Source organism: Anomalospiza imberbis, chromosome 16 (assembly GCF_031753505.1).
Source record: "Anomalospiza imberbis isolate Cuckoo-Finch-1a 21T00152 chromosome 16, ASM3175350v1, whole genome shotgun sequence".
Lineage (NCBI taxonomy): Eukaryota > Metazoa > Chordata > Aves > Passeriformes > Viduidae > Anomalospiza > Anomalospiza imberbis.
In genome coordinates, this window is record NC_089696.1 from 5,443,736 (window position 1) to 5,464,908 (window position 21,173).

The window sequence follows — 21,173 nt, forward strand, 5'->3', positions numbered from 1 at the left end:
CATCCAACATGTAAGTCTAGCAAGTCAGTGCTGCACCACAGCTAAGAATATTTTTTTTTTCAGAAGATGCTCTATCCTAGTCATTGGGCTTGGGAGAATTACAGCTGTGTCTGAAGAGTCTGTGCAGAGAGATATCCATAGCTCTGGAGTGGATAGTGCTGCCACAGTTACTAGGAAAGGAAGACTGAATCTCATAAATGTGAGAGGTTAGATTTGGTCTGTCCTGTTTTGACAGTTGTTGCATAGTTTCAAAATTCAGTCATCCTGGGAGCACGACTTCCTGACTTTCTTTCCAAAAAAAGTTATGGAAAGAGGGTAAAAATTAAGAGCCACAATAAAATGTAGCACGTTGTTTCCTCCAGAACTTCTCTTAGATTTTCTGGACCAATCCTGAAGTCATGTTCAATTGTTCAATTCTTAGACAGTCTGTCATACCATGGAAATAAACCATGATATAAAGGTTTTTGGTTTTTTGGTGTTTTTTTTTTTTGTTTTGGTGTCTTTTTTGGTTTGTTTTTTTTTTTTTTTTTTGGTTTTTTTTGGGGTTTTTTTTGTTTTTTGTTTGTTTGTTTGCCTCCTCAGATATTCAATTTGGTTAGCTCCAGCTATTAATTTCAATATTTATGCCACAAATTTATTAAAAAACTGTGCTGGTTGATCTACATCAAAACATAACCATCATTGGAATCCCTCTATCTCCTAAGAACGGCAGCATAAAAACCTTTAAGAATGTTTTGTGTTTATTCTGTTTTACAAAAATTATGGTTATCAGCATATTTTCCAACAGCTGACATTTTAACTCCAGATGGCCAGCAGCTCAGAGGTGTTGCTGATTGTGATTCAGCAGTTCCTGCATGAGAATCTCTCCCCCTGTGGATAAAATACAGGAGCAAGGCTGTACTGAGCATGACAGTCTCCCCTGCTCTTCCAAACATGCAAAAATTAGAACAGAATCACAGATTAGTTTAGGCTGGAGAAGACCTTTAAGATTTTGCAGCCCCACTGCCTTTCACAGCCCTTGGGTCTGTCTGCTGTCCTGCAAGTGCTGCTGCACAGAAATGAAGGGGTTCTTCCCAAACAGAGCCAAGTTCTCAGAGCAGCCATGAGATGTCAGCACAGACCACTGCTTCTGTGCAAACCTTTCCAAAGAGAAAAGGTCCCTCAGCTGAGAGCATCTGGCGGAGTCCAGAGCATCCCTTTGGCTGCTCTGGATGCCTCGAGACCCTGGCAGGGGGCTCAGGGACCTTGGCAGCAAGTCAAAAACACTGTGGCTTCGATTTTAGCCCATGGGAGAGGTTGCCAACCTTATATGAGGAGTTACAAGCCAAAAGGGCTTGAGTAGTGAAATAAGGGAATTGACACAGGGTGAAAAAGTAGAATTTTGGGGTTTTTTAGAATGTAATTCAGGGATACAATATGGAGGAATCTGGGCGTGTCCTAGCCTTTTCTTTCTTCTTCTTGTCCTCCATGTCTCGGTGTGATGGTGACACTTTTCTGTTGGTCTAGGATAGGGACACACCATCCAACACAGATTTTAGGTATTGGTACAGGAACGGTAAACATGGTACACCTAATTTTGGGTATATAATGTGGGAGACGCCCGGGGCTCGGGGCAGACTGCCATGGCTTCTGTACTAGCTGGACCTCGGCAGGTCAGAGAGAAACTATTATAGATTAGAAGAAATAAACAACCTTGAAAACTCAGCTTCACGCCTTCCAGACGTCTTCTTTGGCTGCGGGGCTAGGGAGAAAGGACTTTCACACTGTTGGGGTCTTGCCAACACGACCCCGACAAGCATCCACGGTGATTAGTGCTGTCCAAATGGGATTGACCCCGCAGGAAAAACTGCGAGCATCCAAAACTGGGTATGACAGGGACAGGGCTGCTGCAAACACTGGCAAAAAGGGAGGGCAAAGTCTGAGGGCTTCATTAGGGTTAAAGCTGATGTGTAAAGCAGAGTGAAACAGCATTACAATGCTTTAGTAACAGGAAAAAGTGGAATTTTTGCAATTTAACTAGAATGGCAATCCAGTAATTAGAGACCCATGACCTAAACCGAGGATAGCTCAAACTCTGGGCAGAACCTGGCCTTCAGAGTCGTTTTAGCTGGCCTTTAAGAACACCTGACCAAATTCCTGTGTGCTCATCGATCCTGGGCTAACAGCTGTGCCCACTTAGAAGCACCAGGGAATCTCTCTTGAGCATGGTTATATCAACTCTGGGGACAGTTTGACTCTCTAACACAATGCCAGAGCATTTATTCTAATATTTTTCATCCTCAGATGGGGCAATTAAATCTGTTAATATGGAAATGAGAGTTAGGAGGCATGGGGACATGGGGTTTTTTTAATTGATATATCTTGGCTAACTAGACACTGCTTCACTGCAAGGAATTTACAAAAGGAACCGGAGAAAAGGACATCTTTATTTATGAAACAGGCTCAGATTCCTTCAGGTTTTGTTTTTCCACTTCAAATAGTTGAGACGATTGAATTTCATTTCCAAAACAAGGCAAACAAGTGATAAAATCATTTGGTCTCCAACCTGAAATGCTTCTCCATTTGGAAGGAGAAAACTATGAACCACGTGTGTCTGCACAGTCAGTCAAGTTGTTTTGGTTTTGGTGGTGGGGGCTGCAGGGGTGGTTCCTGTGAGAAGCTGCCAGAAGCTCCCCCAGTGTCCAGCAGAGCCAAGGCCAGCGGCTCCAGGACGGAGCCACCAGTGGCCAAGGCCGAGCCCAGCAGGGCCAGGGCAGCGCCTCTGGGATGGCAGAGTGAGGATGGGGGAAGAGCAGCTGTGCAGGGACAAACTGCAGCCTGAAGAGGAGCGAGAGCTGTGAGAGGAACAGCTCTGCAGGGCCCGGGGCAGGGGCAGGAGGAGCTCCGGGGGCAGAGCTGCCGTTCCCTTGCTGTGCCCATGGAGGTGCCCGCGGTGCAGAGATCCCCCTGGAGAGCCCCACTCTGGAGCAGGCGCCTGCCCAAAGGGGGCTGGGATCTCCTGGGAGGCCCGTGCTGGAGCAGGGTCCTGGCAGCACCCACAGAGAGAGGAGCCCAGAATGGAGCAGGGTCCTGGCAGCACCCACAGAGAGAGGAGCCCACGCTGGAGCAGGGTCCTGGCAGCACCCACAGAGAGAGGAGCCCACAATGGAGCAGGGTCCTGGCAGCACCCACAGAGAGAGGAGCCCACGCTGGAGCAGGGTCCTGGCAGCACCCACAGAGAGAGGAGCCCACGCTGGAGCAGGGTCCTGGCAGCACCCACAGAGAGAGGAGCCCACAATGGAGCAGGGTCCTGGCAGCACCCACAGAGAGAGGAGCCCACGCTGGAGCAGGGTCCTGGCAGCACCCACAGAGAGAGGAGCCCACGCTGGAGCAGGGTCCTGGCAGCACCCACAGAGAGAGGAGCCCAGAATGGAGCAGGGTCCTGGCAGCACCCACAGAGAGAGGAGCCCACGCTGGAGCAGGGTCCTGGCAGCACCCACAGAGAGAGGAGCCCACGCTGGAGCAGGGTCCTGGCAGCACCCACAGAGAGAGGAGCCCAGAATGGAGCAGGGTCCTGGCAGCACCCACAGAGAGAGGAGCCCACGCTGGAGCAGGGTCCTGGCAGCACCCACAGAGAGAGGAGCCCACGCTGGAGCAGGGTCCTGGCAGCACCCACAGAGAGAGGAGCCCACAATGGAGCAGGGTCCTGGCAGCACCCACAGAGAGAGGAGCCCACGCTGGAGCAGGGTCCTGGCAGCACCCACAGAGAGAGGAGCCCATGCTGGAGCAGGGTCCTGGCAGCACCCACAGAGAGAGGAGCCCACGCTGGAGCAGGGTCCTGGCAGGACCCACAGAGAGAGGAGCCCACGCTGGAGCAGGGTCCTGGCAGCACCCACAGAGAGAGGAGCAGGGATGCTGGCAGGGTGTGTGACCCAGCAGGGAGCCCACTCTGGAGCAGGGTGTTCCTGAAGGACTGCAGCCTCTGGAAGGGCCTCACTGGAGCAGTTTGTGAAGAACTGCAGCCCAGGGGAAGAACTCGTTGGAGGAGTTCGTGGTCCTCTGGGGGGGACCCCGTGCCGGAGCAGGGTGACAGTGTGAGGAGTCCCCTCCCTGAGGAGAAAGATGCTTCACAAGCAATGTGTGATGAGCAGACTGAACCCCCATTCTTTGTCCCACTGTGCCACTCAGGGGACAGCAGGCAGAGAATTGTGTAAAGTTATGCCTGGAGAGAAGGGAGGGGTGAGTAAAAGGTGTTTTTAGGATTTGGGTTTATTTCTCATTCTCCTCCTCTGATTGTTAATAAATTAAACTAATTTCCTCACGCTGAGTCTGTTTTGCCCATGACAGTAATTGGCACGTGACCTCTCCCTGCCCTTTTCTTGTCCCAAACTCAGCAGAGTTGTGTCCCCTGTCCAGCTGAGCAGGGTGTGATAGAGTGACTTTGACAGGCACCTGCCATCCCCACAGGAACTGCTGCCTGTGGCTCAGTGCTAACAAATGCCTGGCGCTCCTTTGACTGGAGCTCTGTCCAAAGCAGTGCTGTCCCCCTGGCCGTCAGAGGTGGGACACAGAGACTGCTCTGCAGGAGCCGCACGGGCACACACGGAATCCTTGCGCTGTCATGGCTGCATTACATTCACCAGCATGGCCTCTAAACATCTTGGATATTTCCACATTTTTCACATTCAAGGATTCTTCTGACCTCCCCTGTCCTTCTCTGCCACCCCTCAAGAAGTCCTTAGAGGAGTGCCTGGTGCTGGGCCGGAGCTGTGTGCATGCTCAGACAGTGCTGCTCTGCTCTGTACATCTGTTTTTCTTCACTTTCAATGTGGCAAATTACCAATGAGTTTGCAATTCACCAGAAAGTAATGGGAGCAGTTTCTGTCCTCATCTCAGTAAAGTATTTTGGGGAAAACACAGCAAAGAACTTGGTATTAAATAATCATTAATTTCAGTAAGAGGAAGACGCTGATAAGGTCATTTATTTCAAATTACATAAAGTCCTTTCTAAAAATGTTTTCCCCATATAATTTTTCAAAATGTTCAATGCTAATTTGACTATTCCAAACCATCTTTTGTTCTTTGTATTCAGAAGGAATTTCAGAGAAATGGAGGGGTTATGCAAACATTCATGAGCAGAAGATACTCTTTATTACCATTGTGCCAGATATTGCAGGAAGCCAGAATGAGAAATTTAGGAGAGCCATGGAAATGAGAATTGCTCTAATTCAATAAGAGATTCATTGGCTTGCTAATTAGATTTGATCACTTGAGTATTTTATATTGTAGCTGTGTAAGTATCTTTCAAATACCTACCACATCGAACACAGGAACTTCAAAAGCATTATAAAAACAGTAGAATAAATCTGCAGAAAAAGTTAAAGAAAAATAAAGATCTTAGTTCTTTCATGTCTTGGCAAATAATTCCCACTCTGAGATGTCATTTTATTTAATTTTACAACACTCAAAACCACTTTAAAATAACATCTGTAATAAATATTCAAAAAATAACTCAGATGATATTTTACTGTTACAGCTTACAGTAATGTCTGAATAACATCATACAAATTGCATTATAAATAGTTTCACCAGCACCAAAACAGAGAATTACATTTTACATAATTCACTTAAGCACATGGAATTTTGACTACAAAGGATTTTTTTCTTACACTTCTTATTGAGCTGATTTGGTATGCTTTAACTTGTAAAATGACTGAATTACAACATAAGGCAACATGGAAAATACCTGAAACCAATGTGGGAGCAACTAAGAATTATAAAATTATACTAGTTAGTCACAGAATTTCTACTGCTCAGTCTATTCAGGATTTTGAGCCTTATTTAATTCTGATAACAAGCAAGATCTGACAAGTAAGGCCTTAGCCCAGGATTCAGAAACTCTGGTTTCATGTGACCTTGGACAAGTTTCCTGGCTCAGTTCTCCATTCACAGCATGGCATTAAAATGCTCCCTTCTATCTCCAAAAGTCTGTCAGCTCTCAGGAGCTCCCTGCCACTATTTTTTCATAAAAGCATTGGTACTTTGGGACTCAGATTAGAGCTGAGTTTGGTCAGAGTGCATGTGCAATCTTTAACACAGGACACACTGATAAAATTGTTCTGGTGTTTAACAGAGGTAGGTGAATGATGCCCTTTGTGCTGCTGGAGAATGTGCAAGGGACATGCCCAGTGACAGAGGGTGCCTGACACAGCTCCTGAGTCACAGTCCTGAACTGCAGAGTGCTGAGGGCCTCCAGACATACATGATCTGTCAGAAATGTAGTGGAGCTGTTGTCACATTCAAGTCTCTATTCAGCACAGCAGTCAGGGGAAAATTTCTTCAGTAACTTCAATGGGCACTGAAGAGGAAAAACTAGATTGCTTGGCACCCAAAATTAATTTCATGTGTCCTGCATGTTCAGTTTACTCAGCAATTTCAGCACAAGAGAAACATTCTAGCACAAAGCATGTGCACAAACTTCATGAAAAGGAAGCATCATAAAAACTGCAAAGTAAAAACTGGAAAATATATCAGATACACCTCCTGCATTGCAGAGTTGAAAAGGCAGCTAGTAATAAGCTGAAGGAGAGAGGTATGTAGCCTGATCATTGGGAGACTGGGGCTGTCTCCAGCAGTTGGAACATCTGGAAAACAGCTGTATCTTTCTCTTGCAGTGCACTCACCACTGCACTGCACCGGAGAACTTCAGTATCACAGCCACTACCATCTGCTGGATTGCAGGATCCTGGATTGGTTTGGGTTGGAAAGGATGTGAAATACCATCTAGTTCCAACCACCAGGCCCCTGTCCAAAGTCCCTTTCCAGCTCTCCTGGAGCCCCTTTAGGTGTTGAGAGGAGTTTTAAGGTCTCCCCAGAGCCTTTTCTTCTCCAGGCCGAACAGCCCCAGCTCTCTCAGTCCATCTCCAGAGCAGAGGTGCTGAGTCCTCTGAGAATCTTCATGGCCTCCTCTGCACTCACTCTGACAGGTCCACGTCCTTCTAAGAGCTCTCAGGAGAAACCAAAATCTGGCCTGCAAGGTACTCTGAGGCACTTTGCTGAGACAGAAAAAAAGAGAAAAGAAAGCAAGAAATCTGCCTTGTTCTAAGCAACAAATGGAGATGTCTGATGAGCTACCAGCTGGAATTATTCTGGAAATACAAACACTGCAATGCACGCTCTTCTAAGGACACAAGGGTTTCCCAATTGACAACACCTGTAATGTTTTACTGATTTACCAGAGTCTTTGTGTTTTATAGACACCTGTGAGGAAAAAGGCTTACAACAGCTGACAAGATACTCAGCCTTGCACTCTTATTGCCCCTAGTGACCAGCTGGACCAAGTAATCCCAATTTTCAGGCTCTGCAGGGCTCTGTTGTTGCAAAGGCACCTGTTGCTCATAAAGCCTGCTCACGCTGCCGTTTCAGACCCACCACTCTTGCTGCCAGGAGGAACACGGCCCCAGTGAGCACTTCTGCCACAAAGGAGATCCAGACCAGTGCCAGGGACCAGCCAAATCTGATATCGATTTCCACCAGCAGATCCTTGCTCTTCAGGAGGCAAACAGCTTCTTGGAAGGCAGCAGCTGAATATGCAATATAGACACTGATCCCTGTGAGGGTAACAAGAGCTGAAAAGAGAAACATGTTCAGCTACTTAGCAGCCACTGAAGAAATTAAAAACAATCAATTGGATATGTCCTTCCTATTCTAGCCCGGCCAGATTTAGAGAGTATCTTTGAAATCTACCTGAGGTTGATTTCTTGGGCAATGAGAGTGAGAGGGAAGTAAAGGCAGGGTTATTTGTGTCCACTGAGAATAATGTGTTCCCACTGTTAAAGACTGAATCACAACATCTGGCAGCAAGTCTCCCTCAACAGAAATCGAGTCCTGTATTTTACAGGTATCTAATGCACGTGCATCTCTGTTTTCAGAACTGTATTGTAATGTTGCCTGATTCCTCACTGCTGAGCACCATGGACAGTTGTCTCCCTGTATGCAATAAAGCCCACAGAGATGCAGATTCTTGCATGTCAGGTCACTGAATGGAGGCTGTTTCCCGAGTATTGCAGTTTCGAGTGTTTAATGTAAATTTGTTAGTCTTCACTATCACTTCCAACCAAGTGTTGTGCTGCCATGACTACCCATCATTTCCAAATACCTGAGTCAGACACCTTTGGGACAGAGTAAAAATAAATTAATAAGGGCACTCAAAAAAGGAGCCAGATGTTTTCAGAATGAAAAGACTGTTCAAAAGGTGGCAAATGTAAGGAATGGCACATCTGGAATAGATACACACTGCATCCTGAGCCTGGCATCCCTGTCAGTCAAAGGACAGGCACTGATGGAAGTCACCCTTTACTGGATCAGCAGCAGAAAATATGCAGTAACGAGGCCCTGGATAAAAGGACTGCAGCCTAGGGAAAGTAAATACTGAAACACTTTCAGGACAAAATAGTGGATTTGATTCTGAGAGAAAATTTTGATATAGCTTTCTGTTAAATTACAGTAAGTCCTGATGAGCTGCCTTTTTGCCAGAAATATGTTTGATTAGAGGCAAACCAAGATAGAAGAGTATTGGGTTATCCATCAGTCCAAATTCATACTCATATTCCTGATTTTAACCATCATCTGATGCCTGTACCTTATTCTAGTCCTCTGCAAGGAGGGGGAAAAACTTGCTTCATACCTTTTGTCAGCAGAAATGGAAAAGACTGTTTTGTTGACATTTTCAACAAGGTACACTGGATTCTTTGCAAATTCCCTTGCAAAAAAAAAAAAAAAAAAAAAAAAAGGAAACCTATAGGATGTCTGACATGTGGAACATATCAGTTCTGAGGGTTTAAAAAACCCCACATTTCTGGAATGGCATCTCCAAATATCTCTTTCTGCTGAAACAGAGCTACCTAACTAATACTGAACTTTGTGAATTTGAGTGCCCTACAAAACTGTTCTGTGCATCCAGCCGGAGCAGGATGGGGGCTGGTCTCAGCCAAAGGCCACCCTGCAGTCTGTTCATGTTCTCCTGGGACACTGCCCAGCTGCATGCCCAGAACCTCCTCAAGCACCCCTCTCCTGACACTGCCTCTGTGTTTCCTTTCCCTCTTTGCAGCCCCAAACAGCTTAGAAAGGCCCCTGCTCCACTCCCCAGTGGGATAATCATGCTTGGCACTTCACAGCTTTTCATCTTTCACTGACTATTTGGAGCAGTTTTTCACCAGCCTTTTCAGTGAATTCAGCTTTCTACAGTTCTGAGGAATTAGAACTTGCTCTTCTTTTTAGGAGACAATCAAATGGGGAATGGTTGTCGGTGTTAGAGCATTTCAGACTAAAAAGCTCAGTCAAGGCTTTGAGACAGCAGCATTTGGTTCCAGCAATCTCTTAGCATTTTTTTCTTAAAAATAGGACTGTATGAGCAGTTGATGAGAGCCAATTCTGAGGTTCCCCTTTTCTGCTGGGAAAAATTTCCATTTTAAATTACATTGTGAAACAGCACTGAAAATCTGTTTGGAACAGAAGATGCAGATTTAAACACACTTTTCCTACTTCAACAGAATGTTTTTAGGTTTTTTAATTCATAAATTATTTTCTAAAATACAGTGGGTTTGGATATAGCAGAAAAGAAAAATATAAAAAGAAATGTAAAAGCATTTTACTAGCTTCAAATTTAAATGTTATACTAACTTCTAGGGGTTTCCTTTTGGGACCCACAGTTTGGGGACACCACTAGATCAAAACTAGCAGTGAGGCTGAGCCAGGAATGCCTAAAAAGTCCCTTTTCAGGAACTCAATGCAAATGCCTTTTTAAAAATGTCAGTTTTCTTAATAGCTGCAAAATCTGTGCAAGCCTTCAATTTAGTAATTCCATGGTCACTTTTCCATCACCCCATTAGCCTGTCTGTAAAGATTTGTGCACCATGCTGAGAAGTTATTGAATCTTTTGTGTTAATGGGCACAGCAAACACAGATTGTTCAAAGGGTGACTCGCTCCCCAAGGAGGGATGTTTGCCTTCCCTAAGTAGCTCTGTTCCAGAACCAAGACCCCAGCAGACACCAGGTGAATGAACACCAGCATTATTCTGAAAGCAAATTCTTGCTTTTATTCCCTGGGAACCAAAGTGATGTTTCCCAGATACAGCCTGTTGTTATCTAAAACAGTTAGGCCAGGAGTTTGATTTAGTACCTCCAAAAAGGAAAAGCAGTCCCGTCATTAGGAGCAGTAGGTAGGCCCTGGCAAGAATACTGATGAATCCAGTCATCCCTCCAAAAATCATCAGGATCAGGCTGAGGGGCATCAGGATGACAAATGTTCCATGCATGTCTGAAGAAAAATGAAGAATGTTAATATTGTAATATTTTATTATGGTGTCAGTGGATGTACCAATAATTATGAAGTGCAGAGCCCCTGATCAGGATCAAAGCCTCATTCTGTGCTGCACTAACAAGAAATTGGACAACCCCTTGGGTTTTCAGTGTAAATCAGCAGGACAAACATATGGTATGGAGGAAAAGGTAACAAACAGAACAAACCCTCACAGGATTACAGCCTGTGATTCAAACAGAGACCACAGATATGGAGGATATATCTACACAGATATATATGAGCAGTCACACTGTCCTCAGCTCTTGAGCCAGCTGGATATCAGGTGATGCACTGCATACCACATAGGCACTGGCAACCTTAATGAAAAATAGCCCTGTAATGTGAATCACACTGCTCTGTTTGGGAGGTGAGATCCAGCCATGCTTTGATTAAAGGTTTCTCTTCTGTCACGTGTCCTCTGCTGCACTGATGTACCAAACTGTTGACCTTTTCCTTTGCTGCAGCTGACCATCAACTAGAGGTAAATTTTCCCATCCAGCTCTGATTCTGTCTGTCACTGTTTTCTACAGAAGCTTCACTAAGTGCATTAACCTATCCTCCTTGCTTCCTCCCATGCTAAATGTTTTACATTAGTCTTTCTTGATCCCTATAACATTTTAATAGCTGTGTAAACAGAGGGTTGCTATGTATTTTTTCATATCACCCTGTTTTTTTCCATCATAAACCATTATTGTGTCATTGTTCCCTCTGATGTAATCTATCCACAACATTCAACCCAACCTTATTTTAAAATAATAACCAAAATAAAAGTAATTCCAGTATCAATTTGTTTCATCCCAGAGTAAAGTGCAGAGTAACTGAGAAAAGAAAATGTAAAATCCATATTCTGAAGAGGTGTAGGCTTCATTGTCTCCTTTAATTTCACAGAGGCACAATACACCATTAGCTTAGGAAAAGGAATCACTTAAGAGCTCACAGTTGGGGTGTCATCAAATGATCTATTTTTTCAAGTCACTGTAACTGCCCATGGAATTGGAGCTACTGCATCTGCCACTGGCTAAGGATCCAGCTCATCCTCTACAGCAGCATTACAAAATCAGACACAATTGTGTACATGTCTCTGTTCAGTTCCAGAAGCCTGGAAGGTTAGGAAGGGTCTGCATGGCATCAAGGCAGACACTGTTGATGTTTGTACTTGAGTAGAATGTGGTTTCCAGACATTATTTTGTGTAGCACAGAATATGCTAACAAAAAAAAAAAAAAAAAAAAAAAAAAAAAAAAAAAAAAGTGGCAAACGAGAAAGTTTTGGGAGGGGGCAATTTTGGGTTTTTTTTTCTGCTTCTGGTATAATATTTTCATTTCCAGTCCCACATATGCTGACATCAGGACCAGGTGACGCTCAGAAATCATGAATTCAACATTCTGCATTGAAGAAAGCACTTCCCTCTTTGATTCTAAAGCTGAGGACACTCCCTGGGCCTCCCTTCAGCAAAACTGGCCACGGCTGCTGTTCCTGGCCAACAAGCACAGACCTAAAGCAATTCTCAGTGCTAACAGCCAGAACAGTCCTCAGCTTACTGGGAACAAACCAGCATGTCAAAACTGCCTGCAAATCTTAGCTGAATTCCAAGATGAGAAATAGCCATGGAACTTAGTTCAGGAGTTTCATGTGGTTGGAGGTGGTGGCTGGGGATGTGATGAGACACAGTGTGACAGAATAGAGATGGGTCACCCCATGCAGTTCTCATATTTTACAGAGGCAGCAGCAACAGGAGTGTGGTCTTCAGCCACATTTGAGCTTGCTGAGGGTTATTTGGTCTCATTTTGATTATTCCCCACCATTCTGACATCCATGTGTCATCTTAGTTTTGGTCTGGCAGTAAAAGGTGAAAAAGCCTTGGGAGGATAAAGCCTTGGGAGGATGCAGTTAACATTTGAAAAGTGTGAATGTAAGGATGGTGCAACTCTGTCCTCAGAGCTGGCCTTGCTGAGAGAGAGCAAACATAACCAAGTTGATGCTGGCTTTCTGCCTTGTGATTTTCCAGGTGTCCCTCACCAGTCCAAGTCACAGCTAACAAACTCCACCTCAGGACAGCAGCACTAACTTGCCATTTCTTTGAATTTTCTTTTCATGGTGTGATTTCAGCTACTGCAACCTGAGTCAGGACACATGTGGGTGAGCAAAACATACTCTGAATGGAACTTCGTGAGGGAAAGGGAAAAGAAAACCATACCAGAGCATCCTTGGGAGTTTCCTAGATTACATTAATCATTTGTGATAATTGCAATATCAGAATAACTCTGATTTTTATGCCCTCTTCAGTGAAAATATAGGGTTTAGGGATAGCTCAGCTGAAACCCACAAACCTCACTGTGACAGAGCCTTTCTTTTCCTACCCACAGCTGGGATCACACTTCTCATTAATCACTGGTAGCTTTTAAAAAATCAAATATTTAGTGAATTCTATTTGGTTAAATAGTACTTTTATAATCTCCAGTGTTCTAGTCCAATATCTAATACTCATTTGTACTATGAAATCTGAAACTGCCTGGGAAACTTATTCTAAAATGCTGCCATGGAAACCACTCAGGAATCTGAATTCATGCCATCTGGCATATGATATTATGCCATTATATTCCTTGATTAGAGGAACAGAATTAGTTTATAGAAGAAAATGACTTAAAATATCTTTACTGTGTTTCTGTCTTCAATAATCATCTGTGAAAGAAGTTAAAACATTCATTTTGCAGTCATGTTAGTGTTTTTTTAGTTTCTGTTGAAATACACATTTATGCATTACGTATAAGCATATAACTGGCTCAATAATGATGAAATTGATTTAATATTGGAAAAAAAAAAAACCACCTGAAGCATTTGCACAAGAAGAGGCGTGTGCATTTTCTTGTGAAACAGAATTCAGTTTCCCACATCTATTTCTCAACACCTGAGTTCCCTGTAAGTCCAACATGAAAGATCCAATGGTTTAATCTTGGAAATACTGAAACAAACCCATAAACTTTTAAAAAACACTCCTTTTTTTGAAGCAAAAAAGAATCAAATTGCTTAATCATGGTCACTGAAGTTTTACATTAGCTAGCCAAAGCTCTTTTACTAGAGCTCTGGCCAAATATCTGTAAAAATGACATCTGCAGTGTGTGTCCAGAACTGAGAATTTGGCAGGCATCTCTAAATTACCACCCAACACAGTTGTTGAGGGGTTGTTTGTGAGAGAAATCTGTGGAATGAAACAGAAACACTGAGCAGTGTCAGAAGTAACCAAGTGCAAGCCCAGCAGTTTTGTTAATCATCTCCTGTTAACATCCTGCAGCTTAATTGCTTCAAACTAACTTTGGATTTGTTTGCACAGCTTATAATAGCAAATAGTGCCTAGAAATCTGTAATACCACCTCATCAGAAATACTCCAAATGGCAGCAGCTCAGAAGAGCTTAATTAAGGACCTGTTTGTCTTACCCAGCAGTAACTACACAGCCAGTTAGAGAGACAAAAGCCTCCAGCTGAAACAGACTCCTGGCACTTGTCAAAACCAATGGGGCTTCTCCAGAAGGACATGGCAAAGCCAAGAAGAAACAGTGCACACAGAAAATCTGACCTGCTTGCTAGGAAAAAAGCAAGGAAACAATTTACAAAACTAAAGAACAGCTGAAAGAACTTGTCTGTGCCTTAATGTGAGTCTTCTGGGCTTGGGCCACAGGGACAGGAAGGCCTGGATTCCCTCCTGTTCAACAGAGAAAAGGTGATGGAGGAGGATTGCTCAAGAGTTAGGGGTCTCCAGGATGATTAGCCAGGCTCTGGTCTGTGTGTTACATGTTTTGGCTTCCTGCTTTTCTCAAAAAAATCTCTGAGCTATACAGGAAGACCAATTGCAGACAGCAGAAATGAAATAATGCTAGACCTGGAGCAGGTGGCACTGACAAAAACTGCAGTAGCAGGAATGGCTAGAATGATAAATGTGAGCGATGCACTGTGGCTCACATTCTGTTGCTGGGGTACCAATGAATCTGAAAATGAGAATATTCATCAGAACTTGTCACTGGTTAGGCCTCAGCTGCAGTGGTGCTGAAGTTATCTTGGATTTCTGTATATATTTGCTGTTATATCTACAGCAAGTACTGAAGCAGATGTCCACTGGCACCTCTCTGAAGGAACAGTGCACTGTTGCTCAGAAACAGGTACACACCTACCAGGTCAATTAAGCCAGAATTTCTATGTGCATCATTTGGGTCTTATTTCACTCGGCCTCTGAAATGGCTCTTGCTCCAGCCCCAGCTGTTTCCTTCTGGTAGCTTAAAACCAAAAGAAAATTTGCAAAGAACTGTAAATCCCTCAGGAAAAAATGTCACAGTGACCAAAGAATACAGCATTCTTTCTAGCATCATAAACTGCAACTCAGTAAAAATGGAGCAGGGTGAAGTGTGAAAGCAGCTGGTACATGACTGTTACAGGGTCCACATGCTGTGAGGAAATCCAGACAAGTTTATCTGTACTATTAAACCCATTTTGTTGAGGAAGAAACCAAGGCAGCTGTTACATTAAAACAACTGAGGTATCAGAGCTGCCTCTGCTGCAAAGATCATTTCCCTGCAGGAAGCACGAACTTGTCTGCAGACTCATGGTTCCAGTTACATTCGTGTCTAAAAAAGAAAAAATAAAAATACTCTGGGGAGAATACTTAAAGCAGTGGTGCATGGACAGCTGCACGCTCCAGTCTTGGTTTTATAACAGGAAAAACAATATGAGTGGAAACCACATCCATTAAGTACTCATTTCTGGATGGGTCAGGAATAGAGGAGAGTACTAAAAATGGACCTGTAAAAGGAAACCAATCACTGGCCATATTGTCCAAATCTCTGACAAAAAATCAGGATTGCCAGAGGCTTAATCTTACCTTGTAGGTACCTTATGCAGATGGTTTGTGTGTCACACAGACAGTAAGAAAGAACAGCTGTTCTTCTCACATTATTTTTCATAACTCCAGCCCAAGCTCTGCAGCTGCTCAAGTGCAAAGCTGAGATTCAAGAGAAATTGTCTGGTTTTGAATAGAAATATTTACAATATTTTTCATTTTACAAGGATTACACTGGCGCTGTCTTCAGCTAAATCTGTAATGGCATTTATTCATTATTAACAACATAGGCTTTGGTAAATGGAAAATATTTATACGACAAAAATGTCTAAGAGCAACTTTTCACCAGTGTAATAAGTTGAGGTTTCTTGTTTGGGTTTTTCCTTTCTTTTAAGAAATTCCTTTAGAAAGCTCAAACTCTGGGAGAAAAGGTTTCAGCTGAATAAGAACTGCCATTCCTTCTACTCAGCAGCTTCCTTCTCTCTGTGTGTGATCCTCAACATCTAGATCTGATTTTGGATGTTACATTTCTGCTACTGGAAAATGGCAAAGCTGCTCAGAACTCCATGCAGCTGCCTTTGAAGTTAGTGACATCCTTATTTTGTCATTTAGAGAGAGATAGATTCAGCTCACCATGAAAAATGTTGCTCTTGCTGCTTGTCTGCCGTAGCTGGCACAGGAGAGCACATGGCAAGGCAAAACATCAGAGGTGTCTTTGCTGACAAATTTAAATTTTAAGGGGAATTTTCAGAGGGCTATCTTTAATCCTAGTAGTCACCAAGAGACTCTAATAACTGTCTAAATTACAGAAAGTGATACTTTCATTTTATTCCTGTGTGAGCCGGAGGAAAGTGTACATCTCCAGTGAAAAAGCAATTTATTAATGCAGAACTTTCAGAAAAGCTAGTGGTAGGCAGTCGAGTGGTATTTTTCTTTAGACAGTGGCTGATGTTTTAAACAAATAACCAGGCCATAGTGCAATCTGTAATAGGAAAATATTTTATCCATTGTGGGTTTGAGGGGAGGGAGGGTATACACTGCATGTTCAGCTGGGGGGAGTGGTAAGAGAAGAAAGGGAAGGCTAATGAAGAGGAGAGAGTGTCTTTGTGTCCAATCCATTAGAGCAGCAGCTCAAGAGCACTGTGATGTGAAAATATATCACAGTCCCAGGCTTAGCAAGCCCTAGGTTGATAGTCTGGGTAATATTGCTGCTAGCACAGGGTTTTAACTTGTGCACCCAGTTATTTTAATTTGCTAGGAGCTCAATTTGAAGTACACAACAAGGCTAAAAGGAATTTGCTGGGATGAATAGGGGGGGTACTGGAAATGTGGAGGAAGAGACCATGGAGGCTTTTCATTCTCTAATGAAGGGTTTGTCTTCTGGCGGTGGCCAGCACTTCTGTTTCCACTTAGGCCCAGCTCTTTGCATTCACATACAGACTTTCTCCAATCTCTTTGCTATTTGGGTCTAGTTCAGACATGCCAGGAAGTACATTCAAACTCTGGAGAATGAGGGATGTGACCAATGTGTTACTTAAGTGCCTACTTTAGGAGACAGTCCTTTAAAGTCTTTTTAGGAATAATCAGAAAGAAGCAGGTTGGATGTTGCCAGAGCTCATGAAATCCAGTGCCAATCAAACAGTGAGAAATATGAGTGTACAGCTAGATGGAATGAGATTAATCCCATGAGACTGTTCCTCACAAACACCTTCACAGGCACACAGAGAGAAAAATGTCATTTTTTTGAAGTAACCAATTAAAGCTGTGCGATCAGCTTGTTTGCCACATATAGCAGCAGATGAAGAATCTGCTGTAACTACACTGCAATCCATGATCACAGAATTTCCCTCTAAAATTCTTGTTAAAATGTGTTGTAGATGAAGATAGTTTGCCATGATCTGCCTAAATATGATTCAGTGGCCACAGTCAGAAACATTTAAAAGAGAAGAGTAAAGCTGAGGTAGAAGGTACTATCTCAGGACCTCATGAATCTAGATGTGACTTAAAAATATCTATATTTCCTGGAAGGAAGTACTGACATGGTACTTTCTATGTTCAGCTGCTACTGCTGAGGATCTGTAGCCTCACCACACTAAAATTGCATTGAAGCTGAGCAAAAAAATCAATAAGTTAACTCAGTAGGGCATTCCAATCAAACCTAGCAGGTTATTTCAATTGAAGTATCTTTGATTTCTTCTCTCATCACTTTTAGGTAGACTATGCCTGTTTATAATAAAATATGCAAGTGTCTTTGTAGACCTGAAGTCTTTTTCCAGGAACATGAAAATAGTACTTGATGTGAAAGCAAAAGAAAAAAAACTCTCCAAGGCCCTGAAGAGTCTGTAAACATAATTATTAATACAATTTTTATTCATATCCACTATTTTCTTACACTTCATGACTCACAAGGAGCCATCCTTTGTTTCCAAGCCAACATCATTTTTATAACCAAAAGAGCACTGCTTTTTGGTTTTGCTTTTTTATTTAACTGAATAGCTGCAATCTCTCACCTGAGAAAAATAACCTTTTGCAAATATGCGCACAACTTTTGAAAAGCATATGGTTTCATCCTGAAATGCTGGACTATCACCAACACAACATGGAGATGCCAACACTTAAAACATGATCAGGCAGTCTGAGTTAAAGTGCTGACCCCTTAAAGGCTTGAGTGATCCAGCAATCACCTCCACTGATTTCAGAACCATGGAGCAGCTACAGCCCTCTGTTTTGAGCCTGGAAGATTAAAGAAATGGCACTTCCTATTTGAAAGCACAGAGAGACATGCTGGGCTGTAAGTCCTGACCCTGCTGATGTGTTTATATGGCTGCTTCAGGAGCTCACTGGGATCTGCTCCTACTGGACCTTCTCAGGACAGCTCTGACACAGCCCCAGCAGCACCAGCACCTCCCAGGCTTCCCACCAGATGCTGCTCCAAGAAACTAAAGGCCCTTTAAGCCCCTCTGGAGCCCAGAAAATGGCTGGGTTTGAGAATGGTCCATTTTAAGGAACAGGACAAATGCATGTATTCTGCAAGAGTCAGGGAGAACACGTGAGTAAATTAAAAAGTTGTAAAAAGCACGCCCATACACGAGGTGTGTGAGGAAAGGTTTGTGCCAAATACATGATGCAAAGATGGTAAATCATCTTCTAGGAGATGCCTGTAAGTATTTGAAAATGTTCCGTTTGGACTTTTTGAAAACATTCTGGCATTGACAAATGAATCTAAAGAAAAAGTAGAAAATATATAAGAAAAACATCATATTATAAATGTTTTTGAACACAATGTTCTTCAAAGACTTTGAACACTGCTTTTGGTCATTGATTTATTTTCTTAAATTCTCCCATACTTAAGTCTTTTATCAGTGCCAGGAATTCCACCAAAATGCTAGAAAAGTAGCTGTGTTACAGATTAGTCTAAATGTGTTCTTAAGTGTTTTCAGTGATCAGACTCCTTTGAGGTGATTGTGAACACTTTTGCCTTTTATTTTTAGCAATTGTGTACCTTCCTGTGTCATTCCAGTCAGAGAGGTTTTGCTCCTGTGGAAGAAATTAGCTGAACTTGTCATCAAATAGATGGTTATTTCAACAGTAAACACACTTAAAGACCACGGGCAGTGACAGATATTGTACAGAAACAGAGTCAAAACACTTTCTCAGCGAATTCCCCCTCTGAATCAGAAATGAGTCCTTGTAAGTGGCCACAAGGAGGGAGGGAAGGATTCATGGAAATATAAAATAAGATAAACGCTACTCACACAAAAGCTGTCTGTGTGACTCGGTGATGTTCACATTCTCGTGCCAGAAGGGGTTTATCAAAGGGTAACATTCACTCCTCACTATTAGAAAAAAGGGGAAAATTACACTATTATATCTGTTTGCTACATAGATATTTGGTTTTTTGCATGTACATATAATTCATATAATACTAGCTGTTTCTAAAACAGCCACTCCTAGGTAGGGAAGGAAATGAGAGGATTTTTAGCATGCAGCATCAGCTGCTCCTATGGGGCCTGACCACTGGAGTCAGGGAAACATCAGCTCATTGCGACAGGGCTCAGTGCACAGCAAAGAGAGAACTCCTGTAGCCTGCTCCTTCTCCCTGCTCCTCTGGAAACAACATCCTTTCTTGCCTATGGCAAACATTACTTACTCCTGCCTTTTAAGAGTGGAATCAAAGTCAAAGGTTAAATGCCTAGCATATAAATTAACTACATGGGGAAAATCCTATATATGATATATAGGATTATCATAATGCTATGATAATATGATACATAATAATACTTATGATATTATACATAATAATACTTATATTTAAATTAATTGTATTGTTTAGGTAAATAAACTAGATAGTGTTTATGTTTTTCTTTGTTATATTATTATTTATAATTTTAATGGCTTGAACCTAGAACTTTTGCTCCTTAATTTCCTGAGCCAAATGAAAAGACATCTCCTTCCTTCTAAATGGTTAACGTTTATTAGATTATCTTGAATTAAAAGTTAATGTAAAATCAGGTTACAGTAGCAGAAAATTCGCTCTCCCCATGTCTCCTTGGGCAAGTGACACGGGAGGTACTGACAAGGCACTGCCCACGGGTCCCGGGCACGGCCGGGGAGCGCCCGTCCCTTGAAGCACGTAGAGCCGGAGCTCCGCGGGCAGCGGGCACTGTCCCCGAGCCGGACAGACCCCGCATCCCCATCCCTGCATCCCCGCATCCCCACAGCCGGACCCCCGCAGATGGACCCCGCACCGAGACCCCTGCAGCTGCATCCCCGCAGCCTGATCCGCAGCCGGACTCCCGCATCCCCAGAGGCGGACGGACCCCGCGTCCCTGCGCCCAGAGCCCGCAGGCGGAGCGCTGCGCTGCCCCGGGCCCGCCGCCCGCGCACTCACCGCGGCAGGTCCGCCAGAGCCCCGAGTGCGAGCTGAGCGCGTCCGTGCCGTTCCGGGACGCCTCCAGCTTGGAGGCATCGATGATGTACCAGAAGTCGGTCGCGATGGCCACCACGAGGAAGATGAAGCTCAAAAGTCCCACCAGGGCCACGAAGAGGGAGAGCGCGCCCAAGTTAACCCTCATGGTGCCGCCGCCGCCGCGCCTCGCCCGGCCCCGCGGCCGCGCAGGTAGCGCGCCCCGAGCCCCGCCCCGGCTGCTCCGCGCCCCGCGGGCGGACCGGGGACTCCGCGGCCGCCGCCGGCCCGGCCCGGCCCCACAGAGACCCCGCCGCCCCCCGGCCGCCAGCCCCGAGCCCGGGCGAGTCCCCGCAGGCGTGTGCGGAGCGAGCGCCGAGCCCCGTGCGGTCGGGCGTGCCAGAGCTGCTCACGGAAAGGGACAAGCTGACAAAACCACGGGCATGGGGATCCCGATCGCTCCGGCAGCTTCGGGACGGGCTCACCTCGGAGGGGAGAAAGCTCCCGCATTCCAAACACCACTCTCTGTGAGAGGAGAAGGAAGCAGAAGCCGAGGTTTGGGGAGCAGAGACAAGGTTGGTGCTGCTTCAGCCTTTCTGGTATATTTACAAGAGATTCCCTCTCGTTCTGTGCCTTCCAGATGCCGACCTCAAAAGGCCAGTTCTAACCTAATTTGAAAGGGGATGTGAGAGAAGGCAGTAGCGTGGCATTTACTACCTGGTGCAGTGATGTCTGTACCCTGCTCAGGATCATTTTCCTGTCAGAATGTCACCCACGGAGAGAAAGACACAAGCTCCCTCTTCCAGAAACAATAGTTACAAAGGTGTTGGTGTGGGAGCCCTAAAGCCACACTTCACCCAGCCTCCTGCTCATCTTCAGCCCTCTGAAATCTGTTGAGTAACAAAGTGTATTTCAATAATAGAACCTTGTTTTCAAACCCGCAGAGAATTTACTCTGGTGTTTTACTGTGTCTCTTCACTGGCATAAAGATACTGTGCAGGTAGGGTCAACAGGGCATCTTGTTTTTTTCCTTGCAATTCACTTTAGGCCTTCCAGGGAATTGCTAAGTAACTCTGAGTAATTAAAAAAGTCATCCTCATT

The 21,173-nt window shown here is 44.2% G+C and overlaps 1 protein-coding gene across 3 annotated transcripts; it reads right to left on the reverse strand.

Annotated features, from left to right (window-relative positions):
- Nucleotides 1-5,478: 5,478 nt before the first annotated feature.
- On the reverse strand, nucleotides 5,479-20,865 carry TMEM114 (transmembrane protein 114). Of its 3 annotated transcripts, none has more exons than XM_068206718.1 (4): nucleotides 20,558-20,865; nucleotides 18,922-19,002; nucleotides 10,160-10,297; nucleotides 5,479-7,607 (listed from the first exon to the last, which is right to left on the reverse strand). In XM_068206718.1, the coding sequence occupies exons 1-4, from the start codon at nucleotides 20,580-20,582 to the stop codon at nucleotides 7,375-7,377; spliced, it is 477 nt and encodes a 158-aa protein (XP_068062819.1). In that variant the 5' UTR covers nucleotides 20,583-20,865; the 3' UTR covers nucleotides 5,479-7,374. The 3 variants fall into 3 exon arrangements, with proteins under 3 accessions (XP_068062819.1, XP_068062818.1, XP_068062817.1); XM_068206717.1 differs by lacking the exon at nucleotides 20,558-20,865 and adding an exon at nucleotides 20,058-20,320 and having other exon boundaries at nucleotides 5,479-7,589; XM_068206716.1 differs by lacking the exon at nucleotides 20,558-20,865 and adding an exon at nucleotides 20,058-20,320.
- Nucleotides 20,866-21,173: the final 308 nt, after the last annotated feature.

Excerpts from the sequence above, each read along its gene's own strand:
- TMEM114 (XM_068206716.1), bottom strand. The coding sequence starts at position 20,241 with ATGAGGGTTAACTTGGGCGCGCTCTCCCTCTTCGTGGCCCTGGTGGGA. Across the intron at positions 10,298-18,921 it reads GTCACACAGACAGCTTTTGT|ACATGCATGGAACATTTGTC; the intron begins GTGAGTAGCGTT and ends ATTTTTCTTCAG. Across the intron at positions 7,608-10,159 it reads ACTGCTTTTCCTTTTTGGAG|CTCTTGTTACCCTCACAGGG; the intron begins GTACTAAATCAA and ends TTCTCTTTTCAG.